Source organism: Typha latifolia, chromosome 6 (assembly GCF_019914945.1).
Source record: "Typha latifolia isolate L0001 chromosome 6, TyphaL0001v2, whole genome shotgun sequence".
Taxonomy (NCBI): Eukaryota; Viridiplantae; Streptophyta; class Magnoliopsida; order Poales; family Typhaceae; genus Typha; species Typha latifolia.
Window position 1 is genome coordinate 3450237 of NC_133091.1, and position 18232 is coordinate 3468468.

The following is an 18232-nucleotide window of genomic DNA, read 5'->3' on the forward strand; positions in this document are numbered from 1 at the left end:
CTTTATAATAGGAGCGTATAGATTTGAATTCACTGTAGGTTGATCTCGTAGACATCATTGGATGTGCACATACGTTAATTTCGAATATTTGTTTTCATATTTATAGAAAACTCTGATTACTTTTCATATTTACAATTATTAAAATTATAAATTTGCTTAAGTTTATAGAGAAACCAATTTTGCTGTTGAGTTATTTCTAGGATGAGAATTTTCTTGCTAAACTTGTTTAGTTTTTACCTCTAAATAAAGCTTTTTGTAACCAAGGAAGTTAATCTATATAAAAAAAGTTTTTATTGAAAAAAAAAGTTAAATTCGAAAAGCAAACTTTGGAGGGTGTAACATGAAAAAAAGAAAAGAAAAGTAAAAGAGAAGAAGGCCGTTTGGCAAACTCCGCGGTCTCCGCTGCGAGCTCTATATGGTCAACTAAGGGTGAGCAAAGAATCCTGTGGGGGCAATGTGAAGTTTCTGCTGCTCTTCGTCTCTGACCTTATAAATGAATGGATTCGTTTTCTTACTCTTTCCTGCCTTATGGCTCCGAAGAGATTCCGGCCGCTGCCGGAGGAAGAGGAGGGCGAGGGATCTCGGCCGCCGAAGCAGTTCTGCCCCCTTCGACCGTGAGTGATTCCACCCTTGGAAATTAGGGTTATGGTTTTTTTTCTTTTCTTGGGTTCTTAAGCTCCTTTTTTGAGCTTACTGGTAGCTTTTTTCCGGTGTCAGATGGTTCTTGGGGAACAGCTTTAACCTGCGGCTTCAGATGCAGTTCGAGCGCATGGCGCGTAGAGTGGTAAAAATTGGTTTTCGATTCACGATTTCGGACTTGGGTGCTTTTAAATTGTATTCATTGTTATTTAGAAGGAAAGGTTGTTGCTTTTGTCAGTCCCCTGACTAGAATATTATTTTGCTTCCGATTATAAATTTGCCTTCCCTTTTGTTCATTGCGAGATTTTGATGTATATATATATATATATATATATATATTCTATTTGGGGTTTTCCTTTGTTTTTTCTCTTCGGATGCTTCTTAAAACGTCCTTATTTACGTGCCTAATGAAGGCAAATATATCCTTGTACAAAAAAAGAAAAAAAAAATCATCCTTTTAGTTTTAAATGGTTCGATATTTCATTCTAGATTTTCAAGAACCAATTTGAGGGGAATCCATGCAAAAAATTAAAAATAAATAAAAACAAAAAAATAAAAATAAAAAACAAAACAATGGTCTTCAGTTTCGAGGGATATCTCAATTATACATGTAAAGAAGGGGTTTTAGAAGCGTATCCATGCAAAAATCCAATCTTATATTATATTAGGGTAGAATCTAATTGGTATATATCAAAAACCTAGTTTTATGGTATTGTTAAATCTTTGGAATTATAGCCATGGAATTTAATTACACCTTCAGATTCAAAAAACCTTATCCTGAGGTGAAAAATACTTTAACACTTCCCTTAGACTGTTAACATATAAGTTCCCAGTCGAGATTGAAACTCGAAAGAGAGATGGATTACAAACTATTTTAGAGCTTTGAGAAATGCTTTAACACTTTTCTAGCCATTAGTTGTCTCAGGAATCATAAATGATTATTCCAGAGGCGGAGAGAGAAAGTGGTCCATCTTTTCCGTTGCCTCAGGATGACTTTTTTGCCCCTTCAAAGATTTAACATAGAGTTTGTAGTCTAGCTCATATATATCTGTATCTGCTCTAAATTTTGGCTCTGATTTGCTCTGCCATATTTTTTCTGGATGGCTCTGAAGTACCAGAAGCAAATCAATGCGTAGCTTATGTAAATGCCACCATAAGATGCCATTATCAATCAAGTTGTATCCTTAGGATTGAAAGATGCTGAATTCCCAGTCTTCATCATCTACTTCACAAGACTTCAATATTCAGCACGCTTCTCCATCATTATAAGATAAATCGTTAATCTCATTTGACATAGTGGATTAAGTAATTTCTAATGGAAAAATAATCATTTATCTCACTTGACATAGTGGATTAAGTAATTTCTAATCATCTAATGCATACTATTTCTCCCTAGTCAGTACTAGAATTTGTTGTCTTAATGATAAATTATAAGCGGTTAAATATCTCTATCATTTATTCGAGGGAGGGTAGAAATTTATGAAACCCTCTCCTCCAGGGGCATTATAGGCATGAGAGAAGTTCAGATGATATTCCTTTTACTTCCGGTAGGATAATGCATTTGAATGCCTCAGGCTCAGATTGCCACACAGTTTTTTTACTACTATTTATTCTACTGTTAAGCTCCTTATTTTGGTTTTATTTCATGTCAATTATATTGTGTACTGTTCTCTGTTATTGTCTATTATTCATTGTTTAAAAGAATTTGTTTGGTCTGGTTTATCCAACCCAACACTCTTATCATGTATATTTGAAATTTATTGCTATGAAAATTGTTGCTAGGATGCATTATTGCATATATCATTCATGCATAATATTTGATTCACTTTACTTGCCTAAGGATGTACTTTGCTTATCATTTTACTCTATTTAACAGGTACGGGAAGAGATACAGAAGTTATTTCCTAACCCTGTAAACAAAGGCAAAGTTCCTATGTAAGTTATTTCCTCACACCAATTTTTTTTGGGTTCATTCAGTGTAACCATAAAATGATAAAACTTTGTTTATCTTGAGGAATGACTGCAGCTTTTTGTTCTGTTTAAGTATAATAAGGCTCTTGTCTGTCTGCATCATTTCATCATATAAAATTTGATGTGGGGTATCACATGCGTGAGTATGCTTAAGAAGAATCAAAGAGCGCTGTATTTTAATGTGAATAAGAGAATACAAACCATCCCATTCGCGAACCTCAAACACACCCTCATGAGCTTACCTCCTGTTGCTTTTAATTAGCTAGTACATAAAAGATACTTTTAATATTTTCCATTGTTCTGTGTATTTGGTGGTTGTAATGTAATGCTGTAAGCCTTTAGCACATGTAATCTTAGATAAGCAGCATGCAATGTAGAATATTAGAATCTATACCATCTTACACATAATTATTTCATCCAAAAACAGTTTGGCAGTTCAGGAAAATCTGAAGCATAAAGTTTTTTGGGTGGTACCATATTTTATGACATCATTTTTACACTTGATCTTTAATAATTTATTGTCTTTCTTTTTATAGGCTGCTAAGTGATCAGAACAAATGCACCAGATATCAGCTACAATTCCGGAATAAGTTTAAAGATTCATTTTACACATTCAGCAAAATTGAAGCAAAGGACAGGATGTTAGTTCAGATAGCTATAATTGATAAAAATCTACAGAAGATTGTCACATCTGATCCATATTCTTCAGTCACAGTTGAGATCGTAGTCCTTCATAGTGACTTTGGTGATGATCGAGATAATTGGAACTCAGAGGAATTTAATGGTCATATAGTACCTGGACGAGAAGGAAAAGGACCATTGCTGAAGGGGATTCTTGTGATTCAACTGGTAAATGGGGTTGCTGATCTTACCGATGTCACTTTCACTGACAATTCCAGATGTACAAGACAAAGGAAGTTCAGGTTGGGAGTAAGACTTTCACGATTTCCTCAGAGTGGAATCATCAGAAATGAAGTGCAAGAAGGAATAAGTGAACCTTTCGAAGTGAAGGAATACCGAGGAAAAGGTAGGCCTATTTCCTTTCAAAAGTTCTTATATTTTAGACTTGAAAAATTTTAAACTTTTTTGGACTTGAATGATGCCATGATGCACAAGTGATCTGTTTGGAGAATGCAGTTCTGAACAATATGATTCATACTCTTTCAAGTGCATTGAAAATCTTGGAATTCACCTATTTTATGGTAATGTTTTTTTGAATGGACACTAGCTTTCACCATATGACATTATAAGGAACAATAATAGTAACATATGGTTTAATATTTCCTTTTTATTTTTCTCATACTTGGTTGTTTCACGAAAATATTTTATTATTAATTTTGAAGGAGTCAATATAGTGTAAAATAGGGTCTGATTATGTTATCTAAAGAGTTCTATTAGATTAAAAAAAGTTTGTTTTCTTAAGGAGTAGGTTAACATTTACCTATAAAAGGCTATCAAAAAATGATGGATTTACGAAAGAATTTTTTTTTTGCTAGGTGTGTCGTGTTATCTCTCTCAACCTCTCATCCTTTCCATATACTCTCTCTAAAGTATTACTTTGTCTCTTGTTCTCTTCATCTTTTACCTTTTTCTTCATCTCATTATTCATCTCTAGCGAAAGATCCACCATCGCATATGGGATCCCCTACTTCATCCTACATCATACATTTACCGAGTACTAAGACAAAGAATTATGGTAGGTTTCAAAGATATTACTATTACTTGAGACTTACTTCCTTATTGTTGATTTTATTTCATTTTCATTTAGGTTGAACTGCTGCATTTGCCAGGATCTGAATATCCAAATATTTCATTTCTTAGAACTACATGGTAGATTGAGCTAATAGAGTAAATATATCTTTATTTGTTAAAATATCAGTATCCACAATTGTGCAATAATAAGCTAAACTTGTTTACTGTAATGCTGGGCCTATTAGTGTCATGGATGCTCAAGGTTTTAGTCTTATGATTCTTAAATGAGTAGTCTCATACAATTTGATTGCTCAGTTGCCTCCAGCCTTTAAAAGATTGATCTTAGTGTTACAAACCAGAGTTGAAACGATTTGAACGTAAAAAAAATTATGATATTTTAATGGGAGGAAGCTTCGTAAGTCACAAATTTAATGACTTACGTGATTCCGAGGTCGGAGTGAAAAGATAAAATTAAAATATTGGAGGAATGTTAGAATTGGACAAATTGGTAAATATTCGCGTTGCAATCGTCGTTGTAGGGTGGCGAACAACCAAAGGTGGTGGTGGATGGTTGTAAGGTAGGATGGTTCGTGGAGGTGATGATGGCTATGGGTTGGAGGTAGAATTATAGTTCTAAGTTAGATCACTCTTAGAAAAATAAACGGTTATGATTAATTTACTTGTACTCCTAGATTATCTTACTCTTACTTTTAAGATAAACTCAAGACTAAAATAATTTTTTAATACTTGAATGTTTGGATGATTAAACAAAAATGCTTAGCCCTCTTTATATAGAGGTCGGGTATAATGAGTCTTACTCGGACTAGCCCTAAAGACTTATACGACAAATTATGATTTGCCTTAAAGACTTACATAATTTAATTGGACTTGTCTTAGTGGCTTCATAACTTAACTAGACTTGCCTTAAGGGTTTGCATGACATAACTAGACTTGCTTTAAGGGCTGAAATAAGATATAAGCATAAATCAATTAAAAGATAAATAGATTTGATTTATCAAGCCTAATGTTTTTATGATGCGATCTGATCTAATCAGGTTTGTATCACTTAGGAGTTAGGAATTCTGCTGTTGTGAGGCAGAAGATAGTTCTTCCTCTGAAATTACATCCAAGTTTCCTTGCCAATAGGAAATTCAGATTGGAGAATGTCTGATCAGTTTAAAACAGAGTAACAGACATAATCTCTTTTTTCACTGGGGGCCAAAATATTCTATAACATATTTCTTGAAGTTTGTAGGTATGGTTTTCACATAATTTTGCATATCTTGTTGCTAATAGGCATGCCTAAAAATAGTAATCTCGTATTTATTTCTACCATGGGAAACAGCATTTGAAAAGCATTATCCTCCATTATTGGTTGACGAGGTATGGTATTTGGAAGGCATTTCCAAAGATGGTCCTTACTGCAAGGCTCTCAAGGAAAATGGTATCACAACTGTGCAAGATCTTTTAAGGTGTCACACTATAGATGAAGCCCAGCTGAGCAGAGTAAGAGAAACAGCTTTGATATAGAATTCATCTTCAATAACATTGACTAACAGTAGCACTTTTTGTTGTTTACATCTAGATGTTTGGCAAGGAATCGAGGAAGCCTTGGGAAGCCCCTCTTAAACATGCTAAAGAGTGTGATTTGGGAGATAAGCTTTATTCTTACATTGCTGAGGACAAAGTTATGCTCTTCCTTAACTCCATATATCAGGTCGTAGGGGCAACTTTTGATGGCTACTACCTTCCCTTTGATAAATTAAGTCCATGTCAACAGGTGTGTATCACACTTAATATCTTACTCTATCATTGATTAAACAATTTTGATTTTAGGCAACTGGAAGTCACATGTAGCCATCACTTTGTTATCATTTGGCAGTAATACACTAATATCACTTGAAAATTATGCTTCCAAATTTATTCTTTACTATAAAATCTGTATATCTTCAAACAGGTAATAAACTACTAGAAAGTAGAAACACAACTTAGTGGTCCAAACCACTAAGTCTTTTGTAATGTTATAAGTATCTTAATGCAATATGTTCCTCTTGCAAATATCATATGGGTATATCATAAGAGGGCATATTGGTTGTGGACTATAACTTAGAAGGGTGACATTCTATCAATTTACTTGAGAACTAAAGAATTTATATTGCAATAAGAAAAATCTTCATGGTATATAATAGATATACTGAAAATCTTTTTGTTTTTGACAAAACAAATATTTCTTTAACATTGATAAGTTCATTTTAATCTATTCTTTCTGATAACTCACCAGCTATTTCAAAATTTAAGCTATTAGAGCATTGTGATTTTTATATTTTATATTATAATTACTCTTTCTCACTTTTTAGTTTGAGAAGCTTAGGAAGTGAATTTAATTTACAGATTTTTTACAAATCACACCCTACATTTTGCCTATTTTGTGATTCGCAACCCATCTTTGGGGAATTTATAATGCGACCATTCATTTTTCCTATAATGTTCATTTAACATCCTAACATTACTCTAGCTAACTTATATTAACCATGTTATATAGTTTATGTAACTCTATTTCAAAGATTACTAAAATACCCTTAAAAGTTCCTGACCTAACCTAAATCTCCATAAAATCCTTCTTTTCCAAACTAAATCCTAATCCCACAAAATCTAAATCTTCTTATCTATAACTAAACCCTACACCACAAAATTATATCAAAACCCACAACCCACAAGAATCCCCTAAAATCTCTACAACGTACAGGCTTTAGAAGCTTCTCCCAACTTTACTTATTTTTCTTCATATTATCAACTCAAACCTTTTTTTTTCTCCATCTTTCCTCAAATTTTCTTTATCTCCCTCCCTATCTTTGAGGTCGCAAGAAACAAAATCGGCTTGGCATTTGGGGAGTTCTAAGATCTCCATGGCTTGGAGTTTGGAAGCTCTAAGATTGGCTTGGCATTTAGGTGATGTTTTCCATGGTTTGAGAAAAAGTAACAAGTATGAATGTTCAAGTTATGAATAAAATTAAAGATAAGTACAAGGGTAATGTAAGAACCAAGAAAAAAAGGGGTTGACAGAGGAAGGTGCACGTGCTCTGCACGTACAACCCCCATCCCCTCACTCTTCAGCACGCGACGAGGCACAGGGAGAAATCTCGCCTAATCTGGATCAGATTAGATTTTGATTTTTCTTTTAACATATAAATTTAAACCCTAATTCTCTCTCTCCTCAACCCCGCCAGCCTCCTTTTCCCTTTTCTTCTTCTTCTTCTCCTCTTTCGTTTTCTTCTTTCTCACCGTCGGAGTCACGCCGTAGGATCGGCCTGTCGGAGTGCCGCCGGAGCCATCAGAGACCACCACATTCCTCATTGGTGAGCCCTCTCTCATCCCTCTAGTTTAATTTCAATTTAATGAAGTAAATAAAAAATACCTAAATTTGGGTTTCTCGGCTTCATCGGCAAATCAGGCCGGCCGGCGGCTTCAGGTCGCTGCCGCTCCATCATTGGAAACGTCTTGCCGTTAGCCTTGTGCAGTGGGCGTCACCTTTGGAGCCCTCGTGGCTCCGGTCGCCGTTGGCCATGAAGTCGATCACCGTGCGCGGGTTCTTCTCTACCTCGTGAGGACAACGGAGAAAGAGAGAGAGAGAGAGAGCCGAGAGGCTTAAGGGTGGTCGTGAACCACCACCGGCGGTCACTCCCTCCCTCAACTCTTCTCTTCCTCGCGTCGGTCACGGGAAGGGAAAAGTCTGGTTGGGTTTAACCCGGGCCAACCCTTTTTCATTTGGTTTTCGGGTTCGGGTTCGGGTTTGGATTTCAGATCCAAAGACCTGACCCGAACCACTAAAATTTGGGTGGGTTGCGGGTTAGCCCATAGCCCAATCCATTGTTTGGCTGGGCCTTGGCCCAGCCCGATTAGTTCTATTTTTGGAATGGGCCGGGCCAGCAGCAGCCCAGCCCAATCCAATGGGTAATTAAACCCATTTTAGTTCTTTTTAGTTTTTTTTTTAATTTTAGAAATATTGATATTATTCAAACTGAAAATTTTATTATTATTTATTATTAAAGGTGGTGATTTTTAGTATGTGAGCTAGAGATTTGAGATTTCGGTTATCTTTGCCTAGACTCAGGTGAGTGGGTTCACTTACATCTTTATTTTTATTATATTTCGTACCTTTGTCAGACAATGTAAATTTTCTGTGTGCAAATTTATTTATTTTATCCTTACGTGCAAAAATTTAATTGTTACATTTTATGTGTTAATTTAATCATTATATTCAGTGCATCACCATACTTTGTACAAATATTAAATTTAATGAAGAAAAATGAGATTAGTATTGATACGACTTAGAGAATAATCCCGGTATAAATCGCTTGTGATTTTTCATGGTGACTCAAGTCTATCTGGAAGTCCAGGGGAAAGTCCTAAATCAGATCACTGTGGTGACTTTCTTAGGTGACTCTGGCGGGGTTAGGAAACAGTCCTAGGATGAATGAGAAATTTTCTAGGTGACTCTAATTTCTCTCAACGGTTAGTGGAAAAGAAAAAGAGTGCGTTGATCACATAGTGATACTATCTGATGACCCTAACCAGATCAGCTATGAAGAAAAGTTCCGAGCGTCATCTTGAGGTGATTTCTAATTGATGTGGATTCACAGGGTATAGACCCATTGAGACGTATGACTATACAAATATTGAAAAGATGTTAATATGTTGAAACTGTGCAAGGTTACAAGTTATGACTCACTATTGTTATCGTTGTTATTATTTAAGGAGCATGCCTATTGCAAATTGTTATGAATATTGTTGATTTAGTTTAATTTTGTTCAAACATTAATATAATTTAGAATTTATTTAGTTTTCGAGTGGATTCCACTCACTGAGCTATAGTTGTTGGCTCATGGATTTGTTTTCTTTTATTTATTTATCTATCTCAGGTAATAGTCAGCGTGGCGATTGAGCGAGATGTACCCGAACTCTACCTCCACTTAGGATCCACCTATTTACTTTTTCGCTCTTTTTGAATTTTATGCTTTAGATTAGCAGTTAAATTTATTTCGTTTAGAGACTCAAAAACTAGATTGTTTTATAATTATTGCAATTAGTTTAAATTTTATAAAGCAGATCTTCTTCATTCATTTTTATTTTTTATTTATTCTTGCCGGTGTACGCTTAGGAAATATTAGTAAGGCTTTATGTATCTCAAGCATATTGAGGTGCATGGCCGGTCATGATTTCTATCTCGGGTCGTGACAGGTAATTTAGGAATATTATAAATTACATAGTGGATTATAACAAAATATCTCTTTCTGGTATCATTCAGTTTAATTATGGTTAGGTTAAGTTAACTCAGGGTGTTAAATGAACGTTATAGGGAAAATGAGGGGTCGCGTTATAAAATCCCAAAAGATGGGGTGCGAATCATAAAATAGGCAAAATGTAGGGTGTGATTTATAAAAATCTCTTTATTTTAAGTGAGTTGGGGTTTTATAGTTTAAATTATGGATGGCCCTACCGACTGGCACGGGGCATGCCGGTCGGCACTTGCCGTGCTAGGGCGTACCGGCATGTGGCACGAGGGATGCCGCACGGCACTCCTCCTAATAGCTTCGCCATCGACCTCGTCATCGAGCTCACCGTCGCCGCTGGCCTTCGCCGTCGCTGTCGCTGCTCGCCAATGCCGTCGCCGCTCGCCGTCGATCCGGATCCACAGCTTAAGTTTTAACCGATAACCCCCCCTCTCTCTCTCTCTCTCTCTCTCTTGATCTCTTTCTTCCTCTCACTCGGGCTAGGGCACCCGACGCGAGCTCGGGTGAGCGGCGAAAGCCAGCAGCAACGGCGACGACCAGCAAGTGCCGCGACACGTGCCGGATGTTGCTGTCTTGTATGATTCGAACTCAGGACTTTTGTTCTGATACCATAATATTGCATCAATTACTCGAAGAGCTTAGTAAAATGGTGATTTTTATATTTTATATTCCAAAACTTTCCATATATCAAGATAAGAGGACATCGATTAGTTTGATAATAAGGCTTACCACTTTGCCTTCAGGTGGCTAAAGGTCAGTCACAAGAACAACTTCTCTAGATATGGGGGGTTGCTAAATATATATTTCCTCCCCAAACCTACATGGCAGGAGCATAATGCATTGGAATGCCAATCTATTGGTTGTAGTTGGTTCACGATCAGTTTAACATATGTTGAGAGGATGGTATAGATTACTTTAGACTTTTTGTGATGTATATTTATATGCACACATTCATGCATCTCTTTATTTACATGCATGTATCAGCAGAGAATGCACTAAAGCATTAGTAGAAGTTGTCGGCATTGACAAGGACTAATTTTGTACCTTTAAAATTACTTGTTCTTTCTATTATTCGAATGTTGCTGTCTCCATGAAAAGCAAAGTTATTATTTGCTTGCAGGCTTTAGTTGGAAAGTGGAAAAGACATGCCTACCAAAATACAAACAGTTTTCAGTTACATCATAAAATGATCAACAATCAGCCTATACAACTCCATATGACTGGTAACACCTCCTTTCTAGTGTCAAGCATCACAACTCTGTACTTCCAATCCCTAGATAGATCATGGTCACTACTTTCTCTTACATTGGATACCATAATTCTAAGTTCATGTGGAAATTTTAACATATTCTATTGAAGCAGAACACCAGTACCAACCAGAAGAATCACCCAATGAGCCTTCAGAAGCTCTGCCTGAAAATGTTTATACTTGGCAGGATTTTCCTTCAGTTCAGTTCTCTGAATCTCTGCCTGAAGGTGCATATACTTGGCCGGATTGCTTCAATTCAGTTCTCTGTTATATGAACAAACATTTTGAGCTCAAGTTCCTCTCATGAATTTGCAGACTTTTTTGATGGGTTGGAAATGCTAGAGGGTGAAACAAGCAGACTGGCCGCACCGTTATCTCCAGGTAAGTGGGTTAAGATCATTATGGTGCTGCTCAAGTGGGTGTCCGCTGCAAAGCACTCAGCTGCCAGTCGAGCTAGGTTTGTGCCTCCAAGTTGCCAACTGGTAAGTGAATTAAGATGTTTACTGCATGATAAGTGCATATTCTCGCACTTCAATGCCCTATATACCTTTTGTTATGTTGCTACTATTAAAGACATAATATTTATTGTTGGTTCATTACCTAATAGCTTAGACTTTTGAGTCGACTAATTATCAAACATAGTATGATAGCTAGTTTTTTTTTGCAGCTCATGGGTTTAAATCTTATTGCCCAGTTTTTATTCCCTAATTTCTAATATTGTGGTATGTGGGCAGCACATCTCATTATTTATCATCTATTCATGTGCAATATGACCACATATGAAGGGGCATATTAAGTCATGCTATATATTGTTAGTCTGTTACTTAATAGCTTAAAATTTTGAGTCGATCCGTAATCGAACAACTTCCAGTATAGCTCATTGAGTTCCTAGAGAGTAGGTAAGAGCCTTCTAGATCCCATTGTTTTACATGCTCAAATTCCAATCCTACGTGCAAAACCTTAGCTAACCATAGACGAGAGTATTATGTGTTCTTCTATCTTATATCTGTAAGATTTGATATTTTAGTTGCATTTAATCCCTGAACAATTTAAATCCATGACTCCTGTTATTTGTGGGCATAAAATGTTTGAACCATTAACCTACTGTCTATTTTAAAAGCTTAAGTTATTAGAGAACGATGATTTTTATATTTTATATTCTAACAACACTTTCCTTTACTTCTAGGCTGAGATATTTTGATGAGTCTAAAAGGTGAATTTAATTTAAACAAGTAGAGTTTTATAGTTTCAGATAAAGATGGGCATGATAAGATTTGAACCCATAACCTCTAACTTTGATACCATATTAACTCGCCATCTACTCTAAAAGTATAAGCTATTAAAGAACAATAATTTTTATATTTTATATTCTAACATAACGTAGCAAACGTTAAGGCTTTGAATATCTTTACGATCAGGCTATTCATATAGCAAGCATATGCAAAAGGTTTGCCAATGCCTACTACTAAGTCTCAATTTGGATGATTGGTGTTGGATTGAAATATCTGGCAAAAGTTTGGGATAGCTTCCATAGAGCATAAATCACATAAAAATACATTAAGATAGTTGGCATATGTTCAACAGAGACTACATAGTTCATGTATGAAGGAGACATTAAATAGAATGTTTTATAAGGGGGGAAGGGAAGAGTAGAATTAATGTGATGGGGTTTAGTAAGAAAAGACATGATAGCGCTTGATTTGACTTAAACCATTGCACTACGTAGAAATGATTAGAGGAGAAGGATCCATATAGCCTATCCCAAATAGGTGGGACTCAAATCTTGGTTGTTAATGTATCATAAAGATCATCTTTGTATGAGGTTCATGTATTAGGATTTGCATACGATGTGTAAACTATCTTCGAAAGAGTAGCTTATGAATATCAGCATGATACCTCTTCCTTTATTTCTGCAGGATGACTCTTTCGGGAGAGAAAATATACCACTTTCCAGCTCTCTGCAGTGCCAGATAACTTCTGACACTGATTACGCTCCAAAATCAATGACATTGGATCAACTTATCTGGGGTTAGTTGTGTTTTACATTAACAAGTTATGCAATACAAATTCTATTCTTACATCGCATACCATGATTCGAAGTTCATGTGGAAATTTATTACATATTTTACTGAATCAGAACTCCTGTACCAACCAGAAGAACCACCCAATGTGCCTTCAGAAGCTCTGCCTGAAGGTGCTTATACTTTGCAGGATTTTGCTTCAGTTCAGTTGTCTGATATACAAACAAACAGTGTTAACTCATGTTCCACCGATGAATTTGTTGATGGATTGTTGCGTATGGCAGAGGATGAAACAAGCAGCCTGGTTGCACCATTATCTTCGCGTGGGTGGGTTAAGATAACGGTGTTGGTCAAGTTAGTGTTCATCACAAAGCGCTCAGCTGCCAGGAGCTAAGTTGGTGCCTCCTGAGTTGCCAAACACTAGTGCCAACCATATGAACCAGCTAAAGAAATATGGAAGAGATTTGTGTTTTCTGATAGATTGCAAGCTAAAGTGGAGAGGAATCTTTGGTATGTAAGTTGTATATATTATGTGCTTTGCTCAGTAGACTTGTTCACATCTGCAGCAGTTTCTTTGTGCGACCATGTGTCTGTCTGGGTTGTAATTTATGTGAAGTTTCTTCATTTGCTTTAATCAATTTCTTTCCCTGCTGTAACTAGAAAGGATAACATGAACTGAATTATTCTGTCTATTTTATTTTCAAAACTCTATTTCTCCACCATTGTGCCAGAGATTTTTGGTAGGGCTTTGGCACCACCTATATCTGAAAGCTTAGAGTGATCGTCTTCGTCCTCACAATTACGACTACTTGGGAGACCTCTGAGTCCCTTTATTTTAAATTCTCAAAGTTTCTGTACTATAGGCAAAATCTTAGGTAACTATAGTGATACGAACCGTGTCAGATCAGATCGCATCATAAGGATATTGGACTCGACTGATCAATTCTATTTATTTTTTAATTGATTTATGTTTATCTCTTATGTAAGTTTTTAAGACAAATTTTGTTAAGTCATGTAAGACATAAAAGACAAGTCCAATTAAGTCATATAAATTAAAAAAATTAAAAAAAAAATTGAGAGAGAAGAGGGCGCACGTGTAACCTCCCTCCGTTCTCCTTCTCCTTTTTCTCTGTCATGCAATGAAAGGGTGGCTACGGGATTTCCAGCCACTCCGAATCAATTTCGGATTAGAATTTAAAACGTAACTTATAAAAACCCTAAATCCTCTTTTATCTACCAACCCCAGCTCTTTTATTTCCTCTTTTCATCTTCTTCTTTCTTTACCATTGGAGTCGTCGCCATGGAATCGAACTATGCGACTCGTCAGTAAGCCCTCTCCTACCCCTCAATTTTAATCTAAGTTTAATAAGGTAAATTATAAATACCTAAATTTGGTGTTCGCAGTTTCGTCAGCAAATTAGGTCGATTGACAGCTTCGGATCGCTGTCGCTCGTGCTCAGGAGCTCCATGTCATTGGCCTTATGCCATTGTTGTCTCCTAGGAGAGCCTTCGTAGCTCAAACGGCCAAGGTTTAAAGTCATGGGTTGTTGCTAATGGCTTCTCCTCCACCTCGCGACAAGACCAAGGAAGAAGACGCTTGGCTTAATATTGGTAGCTACATCACGTAGCCTACTTTTAATTTGGGATTGGACAAATCAAAGAGTTGTAAGGTAAAACCGTAAAAGTGACAGTAGTAGAGACAGATTCTATCACATCAATCCTCTCTTTTTTTTTGTTTTTTGTTTATGATAAAATGTTCTATTTGTTTTTTTGTTGGAGGGTAGAAGTAGAATGTATATTTAATGCTTAAATCAATGTGGATTGTCTTCTTCGATGCACACCTCACTAACTGAAGAAATATTTATTAAAAGTAAACTGCTTTCCTTCTCTTCTCCTTCGGCCTCCTCCTTCGGTAAGCTGCCGCCTCTTCCAAATCTCAGGCTCGAACTCGGGCTTGAGCTCAGGCAGGCTTGACTCGAGCTTGGCTCGATTTGAGCCGAGCCAAGCCTAAACAAAAAAACTAGACTCGAAATTAATTTCGAGCCGAGCCTGAGCTAGATCAGGCTCGCTCAGGCTCGGCTTGTTTACACACCTATTCGTATTGTATTTCGTGCTTTTTATCGGACAACATATTTCTTTGTGCAAATTTAATTATTATATTTTTTTGTGTGCAATTTAATTATTGCAATTCTGTGTGCAAAATATATGATTCAGTGCTTCGCTATATTTCGAGCAAATTGTAAAATTTTAGTGAGAAAAAATATAACTGATATTTGTTATAAGTTAGATAACAGTCTCGGTATAGATCACTTGCGATATTTATGTGGTAACTCAAGTCTAACTAGAAGTCTAGGGGAAAGTCTTATTTTAGATCACTGTGCTAATTTTCTTAGGTGATCTGATGGGATTAGGGAACAGTCCTAGGTTAGATCGAAAGACTTCCTGAGGTGACTCTAATCTCTCGTTTATTATATAGTGACTTCTTAGTGATTCTAACTAGATTAGCTATAAGGAAAAGACCCGAGCGCCATTTCGAGGTGACTTCTAATTGATGTGGATCCATAAGATATAGACTCAAATGAGACAAATGATATTATTATTATTATTGAGAAAAATTTCAATACGTTGAAACTGAGCATGTTATGAGATATGACTTTATGTTATTATTATTGTCGTTGTTATTATTATTTTAAGAACGTGCTTAGTGGAATTGTCATTCTATATTGTTGGATTTATATTTTATTAAGTTATAACTTTCAAATTTAATTAATTGTCGAGTGGATTCCATTCACTGGGCTATAGTTGTTGGCTCATGAATTTTCTCCTCCTAATATTTCAAGTAATGATCAGTGTGGCGACTAAACGAGATGTACCGGGACACTACCTCTATTTAGGATCTATCCCGTTTTCCGTTCTTTTGATCCTTATGTTTTAGACTATTTATTAATTCAATTTGCTTAGAGACACATTAGTAATGACATTAGTTATTTTCATTATTATTCGATTAAATTATATAAATTAAAATTTTTTTTATTAATTATTGTCATTGTGTACTTAGAAAGTATTAACAAGGCTTCATGTATCTCAAGCGTATTGAGGTACATGGTCGGTCATGATTCCAATTTCATGTTGTGATATAAGCCTTAAAAGGCAAGTCCAATTAAGTCATATAGGCATCTAAGACAAATCTAATTAAGTCATGTAAGTCTCTAAAACAAGTCTAATTAAGTCATGTAAGCTTATAAGGCGAGTTTTAGTTTGAGTCATATAAACTTTTAGGGCTAGTCCGAATATGACTCATTGTACTCGACCTCTATATATAGAGGGGATTGGTTTATTTATTTGATTATCTAAGAATTCAAATATTGAGAAATAATTGAGTTTAATTATTTTATTATTAACGTATTTATCGTTTTATCGTAGTTGTTAGATCGCATTTATTTTTATAGGAGTAGATCTTAATCGTAGAACTCTTCTAAACATCCAAACCTTCACCACGATCCTCCCTACTTTACGGCCGTCCACTACCACACTTGGCCGTTCGCCACAACGTCGAATATTTATCGATCTATCAATTCTAACATTTCTCCACTATTTTCTTTATATATTTTTCTCCAGATATTTGATTTAGGTGAAACCAAAACTATTAGAACCCTAATTTCCGAGCACTACCATATAAATTTTTATAATTTTCTTATGTCCAGATCGTTCGAGATCTAGTTCATAACATATAGATAGAAGGTTATTATGCATGCTTCTAGTTTACCTCTATAATTTGATATTTTAGCTGTAGTTTAGACACTTAGACCATAAGTGAGATTCAAATCCACAACTCAAATTATTCATGATTATAAAACATTTAAAGTAGCAAAAATTAATGTTTGGACCATTTTTAGGACCAGGCTACTAGCGTTTATTGGTAAGTATTTATTCTGTTTGTAGTGCAAAATGTTTGTCAATGTCAAAGACTAGTAAGTAATTTTGATGAGTGGTGTTGCCAGAAAAGGTAGAACAAGAAATGAAAATATCAGACAAAAGTTAGGAATAGCATTCATAGTCCAAAAATAGATTAAAATAGCTGTCACATGTTCAACAAAGACTACATAGTGCAACTTTGTCTTTCATTATGTTAATATAGAAGGTTCTAAAAGAGGGAATCCATGATAGTGCTTGAATGAAGGGAGGAGAAGAATCCATATAGCCTATCCTAATAGGTAGGACTCAAGTCTTGGTCCATGTTTACGTCTCATCTTTGGATAATTTTGATGTATTAGGAGTAGTATACAATGTATAAATTATTCTCGAAAGAGTATCTATTTCAATATCATTGTGTTGCCGAGTTGCTCTCATTCTTTATTTCGGCAAGATGACTCTTCTGAGAGAGAAAATATACTTCTTTCCAGCTCTTCGCACCGTCTGCTATCCTCTCATGCTCTACACCCTCCATGACCCCGGATACATGATACAAATTTCTCTGACTTCCAGCTCGACTCTGGTTAGTCATATTTTACCCTAGATGTGAAGCAATATAAATTCCCTTCTTACCTTGTTGAATATTTTACAGGTGAAATTACTCAACTGGAATTCATGTACCAACTAGAAGTACCATTCAATGAGCCTTCAGAAGCTCTGCTCGAAGGTGCTTACACTTTCCAGGATTCTGATTCAGTTTTGTGGTCTGTTATACAACCAACCAATGAACTTACAAACTTTTCTGATGGATTGTGCAAACGCCAGAGGGTGAAACAAGCAGACCAGTTATGCCATTATCTCCTAAGTGTTTTACAATAATGGCACCTTTCAAGCAGGTGTTCATTACAAAGCTCTCAGCTTCCAGACGACATAGCTAGGTTTCTGCCTTCGAGTTGCCAAACACTATTGTCAACCATTTGAGCCAGCTAAAGATATGTGGAAGAGATTTGTGGTAGCTGATCAAGTGCAAGCTGAGGGGGCCTGAGAATGGCTAGGAGGAAACTTTTTCTATCTAAGTTGTATTATGTGCTTTGCTGAGAGTCCTCATGTTGTTTGGTTGCAGACTTTTTTTATCATATGCAGCAGTTTCTTTGTACGTCCATGTCTTGGTTGTTATTTATGTGAAATTTCATTGTTTGCTTCAAAGTCATCTGTTTTCCTGCTGCAAGTATAAGGGATGACATGATTGTGAGACATTACTGCTATCACAATTTATATATGTCAGCTTCAGTTTCAGTTTCAGTTTCAGTTTCAGATGGACTTTGCCTAGAATAGTCAATATATTAAATAATTTTCTGGAGGAATTTTTTCACATCTTGGAGTGTGCATTCTATAAATTATGATGAGCCCTTTTCAGGTTGCCATTTTTCCATTTTAAAAAACATAAATGGGAACAC

At 35.9% G+C, this 18232-nt stretch overlaps 1 protein-coding gene across 7 annotated transcripts; it reads left to right on the forward strand.

Moving 5' to 3' along the window:
- The first annotated feature begins 308 nt into the window (after positions 1–308).
- On the forward strand, positions 309–18077 carry LOC140790733 (protein SAR DEFICIENT 1-like). Of its 7 annotated transcripts, none has more exons than XR_012109436.1 (14): positions 309–614; positions 718–784; positions 2516–2574; positions 3147–3637; positions 5648–5808; positions 5888–6082; positions 10714–10816; positions 10956–11069; positions 11158–11324; positions 12759–12870; positions 12980–13373; positions 17267–17358; positions 17428–17502; positions 17601–18077. XR_012109436.1 is itself a non-coding variant. In XM_073140946.1 (12 exons), the coding sequence occupies exons 1-12, from the start codon at positions 529–531 to the stop codon at positions 13255–13257; spliced, it is 1722 nt and encodes a 573-aa protein (XP_072997047.1). In that variant the 5' UTR covers positions 309–528; the 3' UTR covers positions 13258–13582. The 7 variants fall into 7 exon arrangements, 3 of the variants coding, with proteins under 3 accessions (XP_072997047.1, XP_072997046.1, XP_072997048.1); XR_012109438.1 differs by having other exon boundaries at positions 12980–13036; positions 13148–13373; positions 17428–18077; XR_012109435.1 differs by having other exon boundaries at positions 17428–18077.
- The last annotated feature ends 155 nt before the right edge of the window (positions 18078–18232 follow it).

What these genes read in the sequence shown, in the direction of transcription:
- LOC140790733 (XM_073140945.1), top strand. Translation starts at nt 529, where the DNA reads ATGGCTCCGAAGAGATTCCGGCCGCTGCCGGAGGAAGAGGAGGGCGAG. An exon ending in AACAAAGGCAAAGTTCCTAT is followed by an intron (nt 2,575 to 3,146) that starts GTAAGTTATTTC and finishes TTCTTTTTATAG; the next exon opens with GCTGCTAAGTGATCAGAACA. An exon ending in TGCCTCCAAGTTGCCAACTG is followed by an intron (nt 11,325 to 12,758) that starts GTAAGTGAATTA and finishes TTATTTCTGCAG; the next exon opens with GATGACTCTTTCGGGAGAGA.